This window comes from Pan paniscus, chromosome 2, assembly GCF_029289425.2.
Source record: "Pan paniscus chromosome 2, NHGRI_mPanPan1-v2.0_pri, whole genome shotgun sequence".
NCBI lineage: Eukaryota > Metazoa > Chordata > Mammalia > Primates > Hominidae > Pan > Pan paniscus.
Window position 1 is genome coordinate 41,633,127 of NC_085926.1, and position 23,106 is coordinate 41,656,232.

The following is a 23,106-nucleotide window of genomic DNA, read 5'->3' on the forward strand; positions in this document are numbered from 1 at the left end:
GGTGAAAAATATCCCATGCTCACAGATCAGAAAAATTAATATCATTAAAATGACCATACTGCCCAAAGCAATCTACAGATACAATGAAATCTCTATGAAAATACCAAGGTCATTTTTTAAAGAAATAGAAAAATAATCTAAAAATTCATATGTAATGACAACAACAAAAAAGGCCAGAATAGCCAAAGCAATCCTGAGCAAAAAGAACAAATCTAGAAGCATCACACTACCTGACTTCAAAATATATTACAAAGTTATAGTAACCAAAACAGCATGGTATTGGTATAAAAACAGACACACAGATCAATGGAACAGAATAGAGAACTAAGAAATAAATCAACACATTTGTAGCCAATTAATCTTCAACAAAGCCATCAACAACACACACAGAAGAAAGGACACTCTCTTCAAATAAATGGTGCTGAGAAAACTGGAAAATCATATCCAGAAGAATGAAACTGGACCTGTCTCTCATCATATATAATCACAATAAAGACATAAGACCTGAAAGTATAAAACCACTAAAAGAAAACATAGGGAAAACTCTTCAGGACACTGGTCTAGGGAGAGATTTTATAGCTAAGACATCAAAAGCACAGGCAACAGAAACAAAAATAGACAAATGGGACTATATTAAACTTAAAAGCTTCTACGCAGCACAATAAAGTCAACAGATTGAAGAGATAATCTGCTTACTGGGAGAAAATATTTGCAAACTACACAACCAAGAGGGGAACTAATATCCAGAATATATAAGGAACTCAACTCAGCAGTAAAAAACCAACAACAATAATAATAATAATCCCATTTAAAAGTGGGCAAAGGATATAAACATTTCTCAAAAGAAGACATACAAATGGCCAACGGGTACATGAAAAAATGCTCAACATCACTTCATCAGGGAAATGCAAGTCAAAACCACAATGAGATATCTTATACTGATTAAAATGGCTATTATGAAAAAGATGAAAAATAAGAGATGTTGGCAAGGATGCGGAGAAAAGGGAATTCTTATGCATTGTTGTCAGAATGTAACATAGCCATTATGATAAACAGTATGGAGACTTCTCAAAAAACTTAAAATAGAACTACCACATGATCCAGCAATTCCACTGCTAGGTATTTATCCAAAGGAAAAGAAATCAATATATCAAAGAAACACATGCACTCCCATGTTTCTTGCAGTGCTGTTCACAATAGCAAAGATCAGGAATCAACCTAGTGTCCATCAACGAATGTGGTATATGTACCCAATGGAATACTATTCAACCACAAAAAAGAATGAAATCATGTCATTTGCAGCAATATGGATGGAAATGGAGGTCATTATATTAAGTGAAATAAGCCTGGCAGAGACAGACAAATACCACATTCTCTTATATGTGGAAGCCAAAAAAGTTTCTCTCACATAGTTAGAGGGTGGAATGATACATTCCAGACACTAGGGAGGATGTATAGGTAGAGTGGGGAATGAAGAAAAGTTGGTTAATGGGTACAAACATACAGTTAACTAGAAGGAATAGTTCTACTCTTTGATAGAGAAGCAGAGTGACTGTAGTTAACAAAAATGTATTCTACTTTTAAAATAGCTAAAAGAGAGAACTTGAAATATACTGACACATAGAAATGCTAAATACTTGGGTAATAAGATACCCCAAATACTCTGACCTAATCATTACACATTCCATGCATGTAATAAAATTTCACATGTGCCCATAAGTATGTACAAATATCATATATCCAAAATTTTTATTTTTTGAGACAGGGTCTCATTCTGTCACCGAGGCTGGAGTACAGTAGCACAATCACAGTTCACTGCAGCCTTGACTTTCCTGGGCTTAAGGAATCCTCCTACCTCAGCCTCCCAAGTAGCTAGGACTATAGGCACACACCACCATGCCCAGCTAATTTTTTCTAATTTTTTGTAGAGACAGAGTCTCACCATGTTCCCCAGGCTGGTCTCGAACTCCTGGCCTCAAGCAATCTGCCTGCCTCTATCTATCAAAGTGCTGGGATTACATGTGTGAGCCAACATACCCAGCCAAAACTTTTTTTTAATTAAAAAAAATTATGTAAGTAAAGAACAAAAATGAAATACTCCTTTCTACGATTATTATCAAAGATGGTCAAGTTCATACCTATTTTAACATAGAATGCTTATAGCTAAGGGAGACAAAGAAGCAATACAGAACCACCCCGGTGTCCTTTGAGCCACAAATAGAGAAATCAGGTAGTCAAACTCACGACTTTTGCTGGACATTATTCCTAAGGCAACTACACAACCCTACAGTGTGTTGCCACTAATAGAATCCACCTATAAATTCCAGTTCCTAAAAGGAAATGCCATTCTAATTTGTAAGGAATATATCCCTTTCTCAGATTCTAAAAAACAAAGCCTTAATAATTTATGAAGTTATTATGGCCCTGATGATTTTACAGGTCACAAAAGAATTACAAAAAAGAAGGGCTGTACTCATTTTCCCCGGGAGAGAAATGTTTAATGCCATACTGTCATAAAAATATTGTAAGCACATTTATATCAGCATGATCTCTTTTCAATACAAACACTCAAACCTAAAAAATATATAAATATATAAATATATAAAATATATATATATTAAAATCAGCACCTCTCAGAAGTTTAATATCAAAGTCATTATCAATGAACTCTTAGTACTAAAAGTAGTCTTATGCTGACTATTTGGACTTTTTTTTCTGAGACTTGTTACATAAGGTGAGGACATTTCTCTTTTAGTATTTATCTGTAAATACTAAATATATACAAAACTAACTAAAATATATGTTGGCAAAATGGTTCCAGTCTACCAAAGGCAAATTGCACAGCGTATTTTTCCCACAGCTTGCAACATCACTTAAGCCTTCTCTGTTCCCCTTACCAACACACACTCTCCCCTTACAATGTTTCATATTTTTCTTTACAGTACTCACAATTAGCTGAAGTCATCCCACATATTTATTTTATTGCTTTGTCTTGCCCACAGGAATGTAAGCTCACTGAGGGGCGGGAATTTAATTGTGTTAACCATTGCATCCCCAGTGCCTAGCACATGGAAGTCACTTAATATATATTTATGGAATGAATGAATTTTAAAAAGAAAAAAGAGCAGTGAGGAAGACTGGAAGGGTCTTGAACTGCATATGCACAATCACACGATATAGTACTAATACAAATTATATTTACACTCATAAGAGTATTAAAATCTCCACCTCCCCAATAATAAACAATGGTGTTTCCTGAGTGAAAAATCTAGTCCCATTTACAGATAAATACTAAAAGAGAAATGTCCTCACCTCATGTAACAAGTCTCAGAAAAAAATGTCCAAATAGTCAGCATAAGACTACTTTTAGTACTAAAAGTTCATTGATAATAACTTTGATATTAAACTTCTGAGAGGTGCTGATTTTAATTAATAAGGTCGATTTGGGCTTCAGTTCTGGTAAACACTGCCTCTTCTCTTCTGCATAAACCTTTAAAATTAAATCTTGTCTCTCAGCTGAATAAAAATCACGGTAATTTTCTGAGTATATGTGGTATCTTTCCTCCCAGAAGAGAAGAAAATCTTTGCTCATTAATCACACAGATAACTGAGTTATGACACTGGCATTCCAACTACCTTGAAGAAAGGAGGAAAACTGAAAGGAGGAAGTGAGTGCATACACACTGAGATAAAGGCAAGGTCAAGATTTGAATCCAAACAAGAACCACAAGATAAAGACTACCATGGCCAGTATCACCAACTTAGTAAGTACAGAGTTTCCTCAAGCTGGTGGCAAAATATGAAGTCAGAGAGAGTCAATGCATGACACGGATTTGACACATCATTTCCAGCTTGAAGACAGAGGGATTCTGTGAGAAGAAATACAGGTACCTTAACGCACATAAGACAGCAAAGATATGGGTACTGTAACCCTATAAATGCACCATGGGTTGAGTAATTGCCCCCCAAAAGGTATGTCCAAGTCATAACACCCAAAACACATCAATGTGACCTTATTTAGAAAAAGGGTTTCTGGCAGCCGGGCATGGTGGCTCACGCCTGTAATCTCAGCACTTTGGGAGGCCAAGGCAGGCTGATCATGAGGTCAAGAGATCGAGACCATCCTGGCCAACATGGTGAAACCCCGTATCTACTAAAAATACAAAAATTAGCTGGGCATGGTGGCGCACGCCTATAGTCCCAGCCACTCGGGAGGCTGAGGCAGGAGAATCGCCTGAACCCAGGAAATGGAGGTTGCAATGAGCCGAGATCATTCCATTGCACTCCAGCCTGGCGACAAAGCAAGACTCCGTCTCAAAAAAAAGAAAGAGAAAGTGTTTCTGAAGATGTAGTTAAGAAACCCAAGATGAGATCATCCTGGGTTAGGCTGGGCATGGTGGTTCACACCTATAATCCCAGCACTTTAGAAGGCAGGGGCGGGCAGATCACTTCAGGTCAGGAGTTGGAGACCAGCCTGGCCAACATGGTGAAACTCCGTCTCTACTAAAAATACAGAAATTAACTGGGTTTGGTGGTACATGCCTGCAGTCCCAGCTACTCAGGAGGCTGAGGCAGGAGAATCTCTTGAACCTGCGAGGCGAAGGTTGCAGTGAGCCAGGATTGCACTACTGCACTCCAGCCTGGGTGACAGAGGGAGACTCTATCTCAAAACAAAACAAAACAAACAACAAAAAAAAGATCATCCTGGATTTAGGATCGGCCCTAAATCTAAATCCAGTGATGGTATACCCATAAGGGAAAGGCAGAGGAAAAACTGACACAGAGATAAAAGGGAGAAAGCCATATGAAAGCAGAAGCACAAATTGGAGTGATACCACCACAAACCAAATATCACTTGCAGACATCAGAGGCACAGAATGGATTCTCCCTCAGGGCCACCTGAAGGAACCAACGACACCAATGCCTTGATTTCAGACTTCTGGTTTCCTGAATTGTTAAAGAATGAATTCCTACTGTTTTAAGATAGTTGGTTTATATAATTTGTTATAGGAGCACTAAGAAACTAATACAAACACATAAGAAACTGAATTCTGTCAACAACCTAAATGAGCCTGGAAGCAGATTTCTCTCCAGAGCCTCTAGACAAGGACTCAGCCCAGGGGATGCCTTGATTTCAGCTATGTGAGAACCTGAGCAGAGAACCCACGGACACTGTGGCAGACTTCTGACCTATGGAGCTGTGACCTAATAAATGGGCATTGATATAAGCCACCAAGTCCATGGTAATTTATGTATCAACAGAAAACTAACCAGATATTTACAGTTTAATTGTCTTGTATTATTATATTAATACTTAGAATCTAAAGGTATATGAAAGTTTTGATGGTAAGTATCCTTTTCTTGACCTTAGTGAAAATGTCCTTAATTAAACAGTATTTCTAAAATTGTGATGGAAAGAGCACTAGAGCTCAGAAAGATGTAAATGGGTAGGTCATGGGAAAACTGTCCTAAGAGCACAGTGTTGAGAAACCCTGAGCTTTAGAAAGTATGAATTGTAAAACTCAAAAGCAAAGCACAGTTTCAGAAAGAACACATGCTCCCTCCAGATTTACTAACATTATATAGACCCAAAGTTTAATAAAGGTGGCTTCAATATAAACTTAATATTTCAGTAAACATTTTTACATACATGACTTACAAACTTCTTCAGTTAAAAAAAAAAGACTTCTGAAATTCTTGGAACTGTCAGAGAGTAAGCTCTGTAAAAAGGCAGAGGCTATCCCTATCTTGGTTATTAATATTTCCAACAATTAGAAACATGTCTGTGAAATAAGATACATTTAGTATCAGGTAAGTAAATGGGCTGATGAAGAGAGAAAATATTGTCTCTCCAGCTTATTTCGCCTGACTGTCAATGTGCAGGTTTCTGCTGGAAGCAAGCTAGCCTGCTTCCTGCCCAGTATGCTGCCTCTTCCATAGCTTTGCTTATCCCCTTCTTGCCTGGGGTGTCTGCCCCCACCCCCAACCCTTTTTTTTTTTTTTTTTTTTGAGACAGAGTCTCAATCTATTGCCCAGGCTGGAGTGGTAGAATCACGGTCACCATATCCTCGACACCCCTGGGCTCAGGTGATTCTCCCACCTCACCCTACTGAGTAGCTGGGACTACAGGTATGCACCACCACGCCTGGATAATTTTTGTATTTTTTTTCTAGAGATGGGGTTTCGCCATGTTGCCCAGGCTAGTCTCAAACTCTTGGTCTCCTGTGATCCACCCACCTTGGCCTCCCAAAGTGCTGGGATTACAGGTGTGAGCCGGTGTACCCAGCAGCCCCATTTGTTTTCTATCCAGTCATACCCAGGTTTCAAAGTCTAACTCAAATACTATCTCTTTATAAATGGTATTATAATCCACATGTGATAGGCACTAAACAAATACTTTAAAGTTCATTCTTTTTTTTTTTTTTTTTTTTGAGATGGAGTCTTGCTCTGTTGCCCAGGCTGGAGTGCAGTGGCACAATCTTGGCTCACTGAAAGCTCCATCTCCCGGGTTCATGCCATTCTCCTGCCTCAGCCTCCCGAGTAGCTAGGACTACAGGTGCCTGCCATCACACCCAGCTAATTTTTTGTATCTTTAGTAGAGACCGGGTTTCACCATGTTAGCCAGGATGGTCTCAATCTCCTGACCTTATGATCCGCATGCCTCGGCCTCCCAAAGTGCTGGGATTACAGGTGAAAGCCACCGCACCCGGCCCCTAAAGTTCATTGTTTAGCAAGTAAAGCTTGCACATGAGAAAGGATAATGATTCTTTGATATTAATTCATCAATTTAAATAGTACGCAGTTCATTCATGGTACTATGATAGACGTTGTGATGGTTAACTTTATTTGTCAAGTTACTCAATAAGTAGGGTACCCAGGCATTTGGTCAAACATTTTTCTGGGTATGGCTGTGATGGTGTTCCTGGATGAGATTAACGTTTGAATCGGTACACTGAGGGAAGCAAATGGTCCTCCCTAACATGGGTGAATCTCATCCAATCAAAGACCTGAATAGAGCGAAAAGGCTGATTAAGAGGAAACTCCTCCTGCCTGACTGCCTTGAACTGGGACACAGGTCTTTGCCTTTGAACTGGAACAGAAACACTGGCTCTTCTTCAGTCTCAAGCCCACCAGCTTTCAGACAGCAACTACACCATCACAGGCTCTCCTGGGTCTCCAGCTTGTCAACTGCAGATCTTGGGACTTCTCAACCTCTGTAATCACGCGAGCCGGTTTCTTAAAATAAATCTTTATTTCATACACACACACACACACACACACACACACACACACACACACACACACACACAGAGCTCCTACTGGCTCTGTTTCTCTGGAGAGCCATCATACAGATATTTATTCTTACAACTGAGCCTTTGTTCATATTACACAGCAGTTCTGATAAGCATCTGGAACGTGGGTATTACACGGCACTTAACAAGATTAAATTATTGTTCTTCCTGAGAATTTTTCCAGAAGTATTAGAAAAGACATCCACCCTTTTTCTAGGATTACCCTCTCCACCAGGAACCATTTAACTACCAAGTGGATGAGAATAGGAGCCTATCTGAGAACAAAGCAGAGTAGACGTAGGCAGAGTAAAGAGATGGCGAGAAAGACACATACACGGAGCATCACAGACAGAAATCAAGCCCCTAAATCCAGCTGTATCCACAAGTCTTTGACTTCTCAGTCATGTGAGCAAATAAACTATTTTATAAGTTAATTTGAATTGGGTGCTATTGTTTGCAAATAAAGTCTTGACTAATACAATACTTCCCTGTGCGAACTGGGGAGCCTACCATACCTGTGCATGAAAAGGCTGTCACCTTGGCTGCATCAAAAGTATTGTTTAAGGTCAAGGGAAGGCTAAAACTTTAACAAAATAAAAAGTATCAACACCAATGTGTCTACTTGCCAAATTGAAGTGGGTGCTATATAGTTCCCATGGACTCTAGAAACTTAATTCATAAGCTATTATATTTATATACTCAATGGAGAGCATGAATTTTCCATTATTAGTATTTCTAAACTTAAAACTACCAAGAGTTATCTTCAAAGATCAAACTCCTTACCAGGTTCTAGTTTTCCAGAGTTAAGGAGGTTAAATGAATGTGTTACTTACATTTCATTTAAAATTTTTTTTTACATTACATCTATTGAGCCCTTACTATATATGCCAGGAAGGCACAATAAGCATTATACATTTTAATGGCCAATTCATTTCCATGAAGTATGTACCATTACTATTATTGCCCTATTACAATCTTTACTTTAAAGATTAATATGAGATTAAAATAATGAGCCTAACAATAACAGTCATGGTGCTAAACACTGGTCAAGAGGGTACTATGTGCCACACACTGTACTGTTTCAAAAGAAGCATCCTGTTTAATCTTTAGGATTATCTTCTAAGGTAGGTACTATTATCCCTGTTCTACAGATGAGAAAACTAAGGCTTGGAGACTGAAATGCAGACTCAAGGCTTATACGCTACAACAGAATCAGTCTGAAAGGTTTGAAAACATTCCACATCACATCCAAATAAATTGTATACCATTATCTGAAGTGCATTTCAAGTTGTGTAATAAAAGCTTGAACTCATCTACATTATTTATGTTATTGAACTGCCATGTGGTTTACATTTACATTTTCCTCTTTAATTCCTGATCTCTGGAAAAAGTAAAGACTCATACTAAAGGAAATATTTATTCCAGCTCAAATGAGTAACACAGGATCACTGAGTTAACACTTTTTATTTCACAAACTGTTCCAAAACTGGGCAGACTTCAGATATACAGAAATGTGGTTTCAGATTAACAGAGCTTTAAAAAAGCTATTACTAAACTGTGAAGTCCTGTTGGAGTAAATCTGATCCCTACTGTGTGGAGGAGACATCTCAGGTCCTGAAAAATGTTCTCTACAAGTTTTCACATTGCAGATATCCAAAGCACATATTTTCTTTTTGTTTTTGTTTTTTTCTTAAGAGACACAGCCTTGCTATGCTGCCCAAGCTGGCCTCAAACCCCTGAGCTCAGACAATCTTCCAGTCTCATCTTCCCAAATACCTGGGACTACAGGCACGAGCCACTGAACCCAGCTCTCAAAGCACATCCTTTAAATATATTTTGTGCAAAAACTACATTTAAGGCATTTTCTTGTCAGAAAGATGCATATAACTATATATGAATACTTTTAGAAGCATAAAATGCACTAAAAACATTAATCTCGTTAAAGAAGGGTATAATCTTTTATTGAATTCACGTAAGTATATATCACAGACATACACTCATATATAACAAATGTAACTGAAAAGGTACCTATTGACAGTTTATCACTGAGCAAACTCCACATGACAAAGTTTCAAACAATTGTCTTACTTTGGGCATTAAAAGTATTCTTACAGTACATATTAATTATCAGAGCTGTCCCTGAAACCAGCTGCAGAAGTGTAAATAGGAAAAAAGAAACAAGAGGCTGGCCTAGAAATCAAGCTCCAGTCAGTCAAGACAGGCTCCCCCAGAGAGCCGAAGGGTCGACACAGAACACCCACACACTTAGTAAAAGGCACCTTCCTCAACCAACTGGAGTGGTTGAGTGCTTCATCTACAGCAACTGGCAATTTCAGTTATTTGGGTTTTCTTTAATGTGAACCTAATATTATATGAGAGAGTTCAAACTCTTAACACTGGCCAAAATCAGAATGTAATTACATCTGATTTCTTTACTATGATCATTAATTTTTTTTAAATGAGAACAGTGGGTCTTAAGAAGTTGAAACAATAGAGGGAAGCATTAAGTCAGGCTGTCATTCTTATAAACCTGCCAAACTGACCCAGACTGCAGCCCAGGCCCTGAAGAAAGCCATGATCAGGTAGGCATATTAATGCATGATACACAATCTAGCATTTGTTTGATTTCACAAAATCTTCTTTAATATTGACATATGGCATATACTTTTTGAAACTAGCTTTGATAAAATTGACAGTGTCCCCTCAACTATAAGGTGAGATTTTGGGGTTTTGCATGTTTGCATTAGGTGCTCTCAGTAGTCATCCTGCTGTGTGTTTGCTTTATGAGCAATGAAGTAAAAGAATACAAAAACCCTTTCTCCATACTCATTACCTGTTCCGCCACCTCCACCCAACCCCTGAGAAAGTCCTGCTCAGAACTAAACCTAAGTTCTATTCCAAGAGTTTGGAGAAGGGGATTACCTCTATCTCTATTATTTCTGAGTAGAGCCAGGAGAAGTCTCAATTTCATGTTCCAGTAGTCTTGTAATATAGATCTTGAATCATAACCCTCACCCCTTGAGCCATGAACACGTTTAAATCTGCATAACTTCAAAATCATGCTTCTGGCAAAAAACAGATTAAGCTTTAAATGGATGTCCTCAAAGATGAACTGAGAACTTCTGAGTCTTCTGCAGTCTAACAGTTACTGCACCTGTCTCTAAACTTTTTCTACAATGAGTACACAAGCATATGTGTATAAACATAAGGACATCAAGACCCCAACCCCATCACTGAACCTAGTTTGACAGAAGCTTCCTGGATAGCCTACACTTCTCTGCATGAATACAACTGCATGATACTTACTGGGGAAGTAAGACATCTCGAATGAGAGCCAGAAGATTGCTGTCAGAATCAACACTGGCCTTCTCCTTGCCATCCCCAAACTCCTGGTTCACGAGTAGAGATGTGGTTTCTGAGAGCAACCGCAAGCTAAAGAGTCTCCACTCCACTTGAAAGAAAAAAAAATGCCAAGAATGTGACTCCATGGAGACAGAATGAAAATAGAATGTGTAACTGATGCAATTCTTGCTGGTGTCATCACACTTACCATTTTGGCTTTGAACCAAGGACACCAAGGGTGGCAGGATATAGTCAACAACCTAAAAGAAAGCATGTAAAAGACTCAGAATCTCTATGAACACAAAACTGATATCAACCACTATCTATATTTTTTCCACAGACAGAATCCCTAATCAAAGGAGTGAAAAAAAGCAACGGCTAAGTTTATCCTGGATTTAAACTCTCCATGACATTTAATAAACCACCAAGCTCATTTAAATCTAAAAAAGTCCTCAGGTCAAAATGACATTATGAAAATCAAAACAGTAATTTCTCAAAACCTTCAGGGTCTATGAAAGGAACTTTAGAATATAATGCAAAATCTAGTTGGCACAGGTTGGCATTAAACCATCAAATTAGTATGTATAAGCTGGTGATCATTACATCAAGTTTAACCTAAACAACAATCAAAATGTTGGGAAAAAAAGACACAATAGTCCCCATGTTTTATCAAATACATCAAATAACTATGACAAGTTCATCTTGGTTATTTTTAGAAATAGACCCCAAAGATGTAAATCCACTATACAAACCACCCCTGTGAGTTCCTAGTTGTATCAGAGAACAATCAAATATGGTTTAAAACTTAACCCCAAAAAACAAGTATTTTCCTCCAAAATACCAAAAAAGAATCCCTACTCCAGTCTAATGATGAAAACTACTGTTTCATTTGATGAACTATTTTAGTGACAATAAACAAAATTCCCATTGTTTGTGTACTTGTTCTCTCTATACTGATAAAAGAGCAGGAGAATCTGTGCACAGCCAAACGACATCTTGCCGTCCATACCAACAAAACAACGCCCTGCACAGGCAAGAATCTCCATATGTGGTTGGTGGCCCATCAGTATTAACATGTTCTATCTCCACTTGACATAGGAAATTTATATGTGACAGTATATCTCAATATTTTTACAAGGACCCTAAGAACCAGGGGTGTTTTCTTCACCCTCTTCCACTAAGTGATGTCACATCACTGAAAGCACAGATATCATGCTTCACCAAGGTACTTTGAGAACTCCAAACTTCTAGTTATGTCTAAAGAAAAAACTATGCAAAGGAAAGAAATACATACTGCTATCAATACTACCAACATGATCAACAGCTATCTTAAAGGTTGAATAGTGTATATCAGGAGAGGAGTAAGACTGAAACAAACGATCTAAGTGCCCATCTCTAGAAATTTAAAAACGATTAAACATGGCCAAAAAAGCAAGCTTGTCAGAAGATGAATACAGAAAAATCAACAGTATTTATGAGACACAGTAGGAATGAGGCTTGGCTCCAGCTCATCCCTACTACAGCATTCTTTCATACATTCCCAGTGATCACAAAACCCACACCAGTAGCTCACTGATGCCATACCAGCTAACCCCAAGGCTTTAGTCATACTATATTGTTCCACTGAGCTCTCAAAATGTTTAACCATGGCTTTTACTTAACGAATTCCAGGAACTGGCCTTAGGAGATCCAAACTATCAAACCAAAGTTGTGGAGTGTACCACCTCAGGAAGAAACGGCAGCCTTGATGCTGCTGGCCAGACCACCAGGTGGCCCATTACTCAAGATGACCATTGTAACCAGATATGCTGCCCTGCACACCCTACCCATCATGTGCTTCGCCCAGCCCAGCCTGCATACCCTACCCCTCATATCAATTCCCATGCTTTGCCTAATAAAAAATCCTAACCAGCTCTTTTCAGAGAGTCAGTCAGGGAATTCTCTCTCTCTTCTCTCTCTCTTCTCTCTCTCTCTCTCTCTCTCTCTCTCTCACGCTGCTTCCCTCATGGGCCGGACATAAGCTCCAATGAAGCCTCGTCTGGGAGAACTCTGTCGGCCTCATGTCCTATTGCATTGAGAGCCCAAGAACTCATGGTCAGTAACATATTCATTCTGGGCTTGTCTGCGATCACCAGACATGGGGCGCTTTTTTCTCCTCTGTGGAGGGAGGCATGTGAGCCAGCAGGACAGCTGGACGTGACCCCTTCGTGACTGATGGAAGGCCACCTGAAGTTTTGATTCAGCACTGCTACGACTGGTGAGTTTTTCCTCCAGCCTCCCTGTGACTCCTCACAACCCACCCCAGACAATGCTTTTCCTTCCCTCCTGGTCTTCTATTTGTTGTGTCTTTCTTTTTCTTTCTTCTTCCTTTTTCCTTCCCTTCCTTCGCTTTTCATTAACTTAATTGACTCAGTCTGAAGACACCCGTGTGGCATTGATTCAGCCTCAGTAGACACCCATGTGGCACTGGTTCAACCTCAATAGACACCCACGCAGCACAGGCCAAAACAGTCATTCAGTTCAGCTGGTAGGAAACTCTGTCTGGCACTGGAATCTGTAATATTCTTTAAATACATTCCCTCCCTTTGCCACGCCTTGTGGGAAAGGGAAGGCTGTGGACTTTGTCGTCTGTCTATTCAAGCATGCAAGCCTACAGACCCTGGGTGCTATCTTTGTGAAGAGAGGACTGATAGCACGTGGGTCCACAGTTTGCGTCACTCACGTCCTGATCCATTTTTCTTTCTTGTGTGTTTAACTTGACATCTGATTGCCCCATGCAGACTGTTGGGTGACTTCTTGCAAAGAGAAGAGGATTTACCTACGCTTCCACCAAAAAACGGAAAAAAGATGACTTTCTCTTGTAATGCAGCTTGGCCCCCACAGCTGTGCTGCAGTGAGAAGAGTCATCAACAGCTGCTTTGCTCTTACAGAAGCTACACAGAAAGGCAACCCAGAAATCTGGCATGCGAGCAAAAGGTTAAGGATTTCTTACCAGCCAGGCTTCTGACCTGCTTCTCTGTGCACACCAGTTGAGTGAAATGGTAAAGATAATTGTTTGTCTCAAGGTCTATGACCCCTATAAGCCTGCTGTTTGGCAGACTTGTCAGTTACAAACGTTGCTGCAGGTCCTTGAAACAAAAACTGGATGACGTTTCCCTTTCATCTTATTTTATGTCTTTGAGAGCTTGACCTTATGACCATGGTGGGGTACCCTCTCTTGCTATCTAGCATCCAGAAGGTGGGAATTCCGAGGCTCATGTCAGGTAGCCAGTCTGAAAGGACCTGGAGACTGAGACACATAAGCACACATTCTTTGTCCCAAACGTGTCAAGCACTTGGGGATGAGTTCTGTCTTAAAAGGTCCCACCCCAAGGGGCTTTTGTCATCTTTTGCTATCTTAAATCTATTCCTGAGAGTAAATTCTTGGGGACCATGGAGATGCCTCCTCTACCCCCTCTCTAGAAATACCATTTGCTTATATTATAAAAACCTGAAAAATTACCATCTGAGCCTTAAAGGGCTTTTGGATTGAGTAGCTATTGAAACTAATTTCATCATTAAAAGAAAAGCACTTTTCTTATTCTCAACAATTTTTTAAAAGGTTTAAATTAAAAGAAGGATGCATAAGAATGTCGTGGCTAACCTTACAAATTATCTTGAGCAGCTGAAATTCCTAGCAAGCTTGAAAATGGCTACTCTAGTTTCCTTCTGGGAAGACCAATGACAACTGCCTCATGCTGTAGCTCAGTAGCTAAGGCTTTGCCTTTTCACAATGGCTGCCTGGGTTCAATACCTGGCACAGGGAATAAGTACTTTCTGGTTTTATATTTGTGTGACCTTTGCCATTTATTATTTTCCCCTCCATGAACAACTTCTGACTTCCTGTCTTGAATTTTCCTTTCTCTGATCTACCTTTGAGGTGATTATAAATCCTGTAAAGACTGCTTGCCCTAAAAGGTTAGGCAAGGACAATAACTTGTTCAGCAGGAAGTAGCTTCTGAAGATGAGATCTTCGGCCCTTTCTCCTTAAGCATAAAGAAGGTGAAGTTTCTCAGCAGGGAATGAGACAGAGTAGGAATGGGGCTTGGCTTCAGCTCACCCTCACCAGAGCATTCTTTAATACATTCCCACTGATCACAAAACCCATACCACTACCTCACTGATGTCTTACCCACTAATCCCAAGGCTTTAGTCATACTCTGTTGTTCTTCTATGCTCCCATAATGTTTAACCATGCCTTTTACTTAAGGAATTCCAAGAACTGTCCTTAGGAGATCCAAAATAAACCAACATTGTAGAGTGTTCCACCACAGGAAGGAATGGCAGCCTTGTTGCCATTGGCCAGACCACCAGGTGGCCCATTTCTCAAGATAACATCGCAACCAGTTGTGCTGACCTGCATACCTACCCTTCACATTCTTTGCCCAGCCCAGACTGCATACCCTATCCTATTTATCAATTCGTATGTTTTGACTAATAAAAATTTCCAACCAGCTCTTCCGAGAGTCTGTCTGGGAATTCTCTCTCTCTCTCATGATGCTTCCTTTATGCCCAGGCATAAGCTCCAATGAAGCCTTGTATGGGAAAACTCTTTTGGCCTCATGTCAATTTCTATTGCACTGAGAGCCCAAGGACCATGGTCAGTAACATTTATATGTACCTACAACAACCAATTGAATAACTTAATTCAAAAAATATTCAATTTACAACAGGAATATCGTGATCTTAGCAAGAATATATATATGGATATAAATGTATATCTGCATATATGTGTATGCGTATATGTATATGAACATATTTACAGGTACTATAGTCATTGATGGACTTCTGGGTTCTAGACCAACATGTAAACAGCTTGGAAATCATCACAACCAACCATACAACAAAGAAAAAGCAAACAAACATGAAAGTAACTATTTAGATGAGCTGACACAGTATGTAGACAAAGGGATTTTGTCATTGCCACTATCAAAACTTAATAGCTACTAAGGGCCAGGAAAAAAAGACTCAATTTATAAATATGTATATACACAAATATAAAATAACCAACAGTACATAAATAGGGATATGTAGAAAAGCCAGGGTTTCTTGGAAGAGGAAGGAAGTACGTGTTATTGTCATTGCTGTTGCCTTTGTGTTTAATCACCAGAAACAAATAGTTACTAAGAGTTAGATTTAGAGGCCTAAATTAGAGCCATGTGATGACTTGGGTCTTTTATGTGTGTGTGTGTAAGATATTTAGAGTAACTTACTTTTACATTAATTTGAAAACATACAGATGAAAATTAAAAGTCATCTATATAATAATCCAGAGGATACCAGACAAAGGTAAGAAAATAACTTGAAATTAAAAGAAAAGATTTGCTCAAGATGACATAGCAAAAGTTCTAGCCTCAGCCTCTGGCCCCAAATCCCTGGAGGTCACACTCACAGAGGAGGACTACTGTAAAATAAGAGAGAACGGCTCCAAGGGTACTCAAAGTGAGGTGGCAGAGCTGGGCAAGAACAGAAAGGAGCTCTTGGAAACACAGTTAAGTATGACTACCTGGGCCCAGCATCAGGAAAAATGTGTTCTTTTTAAAAAAATATTTTTATATTTCAATACATACAGTTTTCTAAAGAAGTGTATGCATTTTATTTATTTTCTGCATTTAAAAACATCATTCTGAGGCTAGGCACAGTGGCTCATGCCTATAATCCCAGCACTTTGGGAGTGTGAGGTGGGAGGATAGCTTGAGCCCAGGAATTCGAGGTTACAGTGAGCTATGAGTGCACCACTGCACTCCAGCCTGGGCGACAAAAGACTCTGTCTAAAAAAATTATTTAGGCTGGGCGTAGTGGTTCATGCCTGTAATCCCAGCACTTTGGGAGGCCAAGGTGGGCAGATCACGAGGTCAAGAGATCAAGACCATCCTGGCCAACATGGTGAAACCCCGTATCTACTAAAAATACAAAAATTAGCTGGGTATGGTGGCGCACGCCTGTAGTCCCAGCTACTCAGGAGGCTGAGGCAGGAGAATCACCTGAACCCAGGAAGCAGAGGTTGCCGTGTGCCAAGATCACACCACTGCACTCCAGTCTGGCGATGGAGAGAGACTCCATCTCAAAAAAAAAAAAAAAATTATTTAAACAAATTTAAATAATAAATAATAAAATCATCATTCTGAGAATGCATCAATAGGCCTCATCAGACTACCAAAGGCTTCCAAGATACAAAGATCTTTAAGGCGCAAGGTTAAATTTCCTGAAGTGTAGTCAGAATGCGGCAGCAGAAACTCAATGAAATAAAGTCATGAACAAATCAGTGTCCAATGTCAAGAAAACCACTCTGCTAGGTTGACTAGATTCCTGTGCCTTCCCATATAAGGATATAAGGGTGAGGCACCTGTACAATATTTCTAGCCAATCCCCATGTCTTGAAAAAAGACTAATTTCACCAAAGGAAAAACATCTTTCTAACAAAAGGGTCATCAAGATAAAGACACTTCCAAATAAGAACTCCTGATCAGGGTGTTTCAAATGCTAACCAAACACCCCTGAAGGCTATATTCCTGATAATGTACTTGACAGGTAAACCATCCTTCCCACTAGCTCCCAAGTGCATGTTGAGGCTGGGACAGCCCAGGCAAGGCTCCTTTCTTAAACATCTCTCCCACAAGGGCTGGGGGAATGGGTGGACTCTCAACCCGAAGCTAAGTTGAAGGGAGGTGGACGCAAACATGATTCTTTCTGCCTACAACACCCACTCCCCACCCGGAAGTTAACATCTACTTGCCTTCAAGACTTACGTCAAGAACTTCCTCCTCTTAAGATCATCTCCAGACTCTGTCAGACTAAATAGGGCTCCCAGCATGCACGGTGTACAGCACCAATAAAGCACTCTTCAAACTGTGCTCCAATATTGGTCATCCCCTCCATTCTCATCCCACCCCCTCCCCTGACACCACAGAGGAGCCATTCAGAGTAGGACCTGAATCTGGCTCACTACTTTCTCAAAGATGGTATAGCCAAGCATGGTGGCTCACACCTGTAGCCTCAGCTACTCAGGAGGCCAAGGTGGGAGAATCGCTTGAGCCCAGGAGTTTGAGACCAGCCTGAGCCACATAGTGGAACCCCCATCCCTAAAAAATGAATAAACAAACAAATAGATGGTTTATCAAAGGTACTTACTAAGAATATATGAGTAAACCAAATAGCTAAAAAGTTTTCTTGGGGCCACTTTTTACATCACTGCTATAACTCTATTCATACTATTTTTGTATAAATAAGGTATTTTTTAAAAGATTTGAATTTATAAAAGTATTTGTTTGTGGTACAGAATGTCAATTTCTTTAGAACAAAACAAAACAAAACCTAATTTGTTTTTGTATCCTAGTTATCAGCTGAGGTCACCCTAAACTTCGAGTTTCAAATAAAACCGTCAGCCCTGTGTGCTATTAAGCAATTTAGTGTCCTTTCCAAGATTTCTGGGAATTTGCAGAGGTTTATTTACTTTCCCATGATTCACTGCCAACTCTGAGTTTCTACCTCACTTATCTGCTTTTTACCTTCTCCTAACTGCTATTTGCTTCTGGAAGCCTGAATATACTGGTGGTAGCCAGACTATATAAGACAATAGAACTCTAACCCACAATCTCTACAGGAACCAGTAGGGAAGCCAAAACCACAACCTCTGTAGCCATTAGCCTGGGATGGTTAGGATTCAGTCAATAACTGTCAGCTTCAGTATTTTTTGTACTCTTCCAACTTAGGGCCGACTAGAGAAAGCCAAAAATGTTCCCCGAACCAATCACATAGGATGTCCTGCTTCTAATGAGCCCACTTCCAGTTTCCCCTGCCAAATAGCCTCCAATCAGGGCACACCTGAAGTCTTCCTTCTCCCACTCCCCTCCTTGCCTTTAAGTCTCTGCCAAATGCTAGTGATGTTGGCCAACTTCTTTGCCATAGCAACTCTGAAAAAACAACCTGTTTGTTCTCATTCGGTTGGTCTTTGTTGATTTCTACCCACCAGTCTAAGACATAGAATATAGCCCCTTTTTAATAATTAAATTTAGAAGACTCACAAATTCTTGGTATGTATACCAGACTTTATTGAGAGTCTGGAGTAATGGAGGGTTTATAGCAGCAACACCAACAATTTAAAATTGAAGTATATCTGTTTTTAATCATCTTCAATCACTTGCAACTTTAACTTTTCTCTGCACAGCAAAAGAAACTACCATCAGAGTGAACAGACAACCTACAAAACGGGAGAAAATTTTCGCAACCTACTCATCTGACAAAGAGCTAATATCCAGAATCTACAATGAACTCAAACAAATTTACAAGAAAAAAACAAACAACTCCATCAAAAAGTGGGCAAAGGACATGAATACACACTTCTCAAAAGAAAACATTTATGCAGCTAAAACACACATGAAAAAATGCTCACCATCACTGGCTATCAGAGAAATGCAAATCAATACCACAATGAGATACCATCTCACACCAGTTAGAATGGCAATCATTAAAAAGTCAGGAAACAACAGGTGCTGGAGAGGAGGTGGAGAAATAGGAACACTTTTACACTGTTGGTGGGACTGTAAACTAGTTCAACCATTGTGGAAGTCGGTGTGGTGATTCCTCAGGGATCTAGAACTAGAAATACCATTTGACCCAGCCATCCCATTACTGGGTATATACCCAAAGGACTATAAATCATGCTGCTATAAAGACACATGCACATGTATGTTTACTGCGGCACTATTCACAATAGCAAAGACTTGGAACCAACCCAAATGTCCAACAATGATAGACTGGATTAAGAAAATGTGGCACATATACACCATGGAATACTATGCAGCCATAAAAAATGATGAGTTCATGTCCTTTGTAGGGACATGGATGAAATTGGAAATCATCATTCTCAGTAAACTATCACAAGAACAAAAAACCAAACACCGCATATTCTCACTCATAGGTGGGAATTGAACAATGAGAACACATGGACACAGGAAGGGGAATATCACACTCTGGGGACTGTTGTGGGGTAGGGGGAGTGGGGAGGGATAGCATTAGGAGATATACCTAATGCTAAATGACGAGTTAATGGGTGCAGCACACCAGCATGGCACATGTATACATATGTAACTAACCTGCACATTGTGCACATGTACCCTAAAGTATAATAATAATAAAATTAAAAAATAATAATAATTTTTAAAAAAGAAAAAAAAAACTTTTCTCACAGGCCTTCTTCCTTCACAAGCTCTGGGCTCCTATTCTGCTGCCTAACTTTTTGGCTTCTAGGCAGCCCTCCTCTTTGTTTCTGCCTCCTTTCCTCTTTTCTTAGCTCTCCCACCAACCAATACATTTTTATTTCTCATGCAGACAAATTTTAGCTACTCTGCTACCCCCATCCCCTTTCTTCATCCAGGGTTCTACGCCACTCCCCAATCCTACCTACAAAAGAAAGAGAAGCTCAATACAGACCATCCATGGCCTCATAGTTATAGAAAGGCCAGGCATATGTTTCCAGGTAACTGCTTTTCTGTCTTCAACCAGACCACCTTTCCAGGACAGAGCACCTATATGCAAAAGGGGGGTTCTTCCCTCATAATCCAAGCTCATAATGTTATAGCAGGTAGTCAGGCAGACATGAGCAGGGCAGGAGAGGGCACCCCACCCCAACCAGGAACATCAGGCAACATCAGGTGATAGGCGGTTGTTAACTGTCTCTCTAAAATTATTGGTCACAGTCAGTGCTAGGGAAAGGCAGTCTCCCTAGATAGAAACACCTGAAACTGGTGATCAGAAGCTTCCTCGTAAGATCTAAGGAGTTAGGTGACTGGGCTCAACATGTGCACTAAGAGGCAAAATGGCAGAGTTTGGTATATGACCTTCTAGGAACATTCTAGTGGTAAAGGAAGAACTGCCTCAAGTGAGCATGTGTATAACTCCAGTAAACACAGTGCGCATGCAGCCCCTGCCAAGTTCTGGAGGCCCCTGCACATATGAACAACCCACCCCAAGGGAAGCATCAGGGGGAAAGAGATGCAGACCCTGGAAGCATGCCAACATATAAAGCCCCAAGTCCAAGGTCAAACCACAAACTTGAGTCTCTCAAGTTGCCCACTTGGCCCTCTTCCAACTGTACTTTACTTCCTTTTGTTCCTGCTATAAAACTTTTAAATAAACTTTTACTCCTGCTCTAAAACTTGCCTTGAGTCTGCCTATGCCCCCGAGTCAAATTCTTTCTTCTGAGGAGGCAAGAACTGAAACTGTGGCAGACCCATACGGATTTGCCACCACTAACAATACCTCCCCAAAAGATGGGAAATTCTCTCTTCCAAATATCCATTTTAAACAGTATTATCTATTTATTTATTTCCTTTAACATCCATTGATTTTTATCTAAAGTAGTGGCTAAATTGTCTTAGGACCTGAGAAATTTCAAACCCGTTAACACACCAACACAAAGAATGAGTTAATACTACACTTATTGATTAATCATGTTACAGGATGTTTGGAGAGTGCAGTCTGATACATGATGAACCTCAATCTGCATTTTGAGAAGTCAAATTAAAATTGTACGCTTTAATGACAACCCAACACCAAACAGCAACAATGCAGCAAGACAATAAAGAACAACAACAAAAAAGGACAAAGCCCTAAAAATTATCTTCATCAAATCACTTCTTTTTTTTTTTTTTTTTTTTTTTGAGACTGAGTCTCGCTCTTTCACCCAGGCTGGAGTGCAGTAGCACGATCTCAGCTCACTGCAAGCTCTGCCTCCTGGGTTCACGCCATTCTCCTGCCTCAGCCTCCCAAGTGGCTGGGACTACAGGCGCCCACCACCGCCCCCGGCTAATTTTTTGTATTTTTAGTACAGACGGAGTTTCACCACGTTAGCCAGGATGGTCTCGATCTCCTGACCTCGTGATCTGCCCGCCTCGGCCTCCCAAAGTGCTGGGATTACAGGCGTGAGCCACCGCGCCGGCCCATTAAATCACTTCTAATTCATAGTGAGAAAACCACGACGACACAATCTGACACAGTATATGACAGCAAACATGTTCTAAACCTTTGAGTGGGCATGGCTTTGCTCACTGGTACGGGGTCACCTTATTAAAAAGAGACTGAATCATTGAGACAATAGACAATGAGTACCTTTTTGCTGCTGTGGAGTTGGATAATTTGCTCACCAATGTTCTGCCCTTCCAGAATCTTCCACAGAATTTATATATATACATTATATATTTATATATACTACTATATGCTACATATTTTATGACATATATAATATATATTTAATGGTATTAAAATAAATACCATTGCACCCTAATCAAGCTCCTCTGTACCAGTGATCTCTATTATAAAATTCTATCAGTCATTATTTATTTTAGTGTAGGGATAATATATGGAATAATCCAAGGAATTTTAATAATTAATACTAGTAATATTGATTTCTTAAAGACATTCACTTGTGCTAAAGTTCATTTGACAATGTGTTCTGAAAGCAGAGACCTACTGAACTTTTTGAAAATGGAAATTCCTAAGTCTGGTGACTTTTATTTCGTTGCTCAAAAACTAGGACCCCCACCCATTTTTTTTAAAATGTGTGAATACATATGCACATTAGCTCCTGTGTATGTCAGTTTCTCTGCATGTTAATGATTCTCAATGGTGTGTCCCAAATGAAATCAATGTCTGTGACTTAGGAATGCTAAGACAGCTCTGGGACATTTAAGCTAAATAATAGTAAATGCATTTGAAATTCATAAATAACACTTGCATCACTAAACCTTATTTTACTTGTTCTTAAAGTTATTGTTGCCCAAGATGATGCTTTGTTTAAATCTTCTTTACAATATTAAACAGCTATAAAAATGTTAAGGAATTCCCATGGCCACATTAGGTTGGTAACACACTATTGGGAAGTCTGTGTCGAAACTGGCATTCTCATGCATTGCTGGTGAGAAAGAAAAATGGTAAAAGCCTATATAAGGGATTCTGGCAGTATCTAACAGAAGTACAAGTGCATTTACTCTTTGATCCCAAAATCACCCTTCTAGCGATTAAACCGGTAAATCGCAATTTACCCTGAAGATACACCTACAACAATAGGAAACTAAATATGAACAAGGTTATTTATTGCTTATAATTACAAATATTAGCAACTACCTAGTGGGCCAAACATTGGTGGAATACTAAACTTGTCTTAATAAAGAGTGAGAAAAATCTCTAAGAACTGATATGGAGTAATTTCTAACACTCATTATTAAATGAAAAGGCAAAATGCAAAAGAACATATATAGTATGTTACATTCAGTATAAGAAGGAAAAATAAGAAAACATATGCCCACTTTACAGAAAGAAATATTAAAAGGACAAACCAGAAAACAATGAAGCTGTTTATCTACAAGAGTAATGAGAGTATGATGGAATGGCAATGGAGTAGGAGGGATATATATTTCAGGGAAGGGAGTGACAC

The 23,106-nt window shown here is 39.6% G+C and overlaps 1 protein-coding gene across 9 annotated transcripts in view; it reads right to left on the reverse strand.

The window, feature by feature from the left end:
- The window catches only part of ULK4 (unc-51 like kinase 4), a 721,105-nt gene that overhangs the window by 431,946 nt on the left and 266,053 nt on the right, over positions 1 to 23,106 (reverse strand). For all 9 annotated transcript variants that reach the window (XM_055109707.2, XM_055109709.2, XM_034956180.3 and 6 more), the window contains 2 exons: positions 10,843 to 10,894; positions 10,599 to 10,743 (listed from right to left, as the gene is read on the reverse strand). In XM_055109707.2, the coding sequence (XP_054965682.1) occupies positions 10,599 to 10,743; positions 10,843 to 10,894 (197 nt within the window). The remainder of the gene's footprint in view (positions 1 to 10,598; positions 10,744 to 10,842; positions 10,895 to 23,106) is intronic.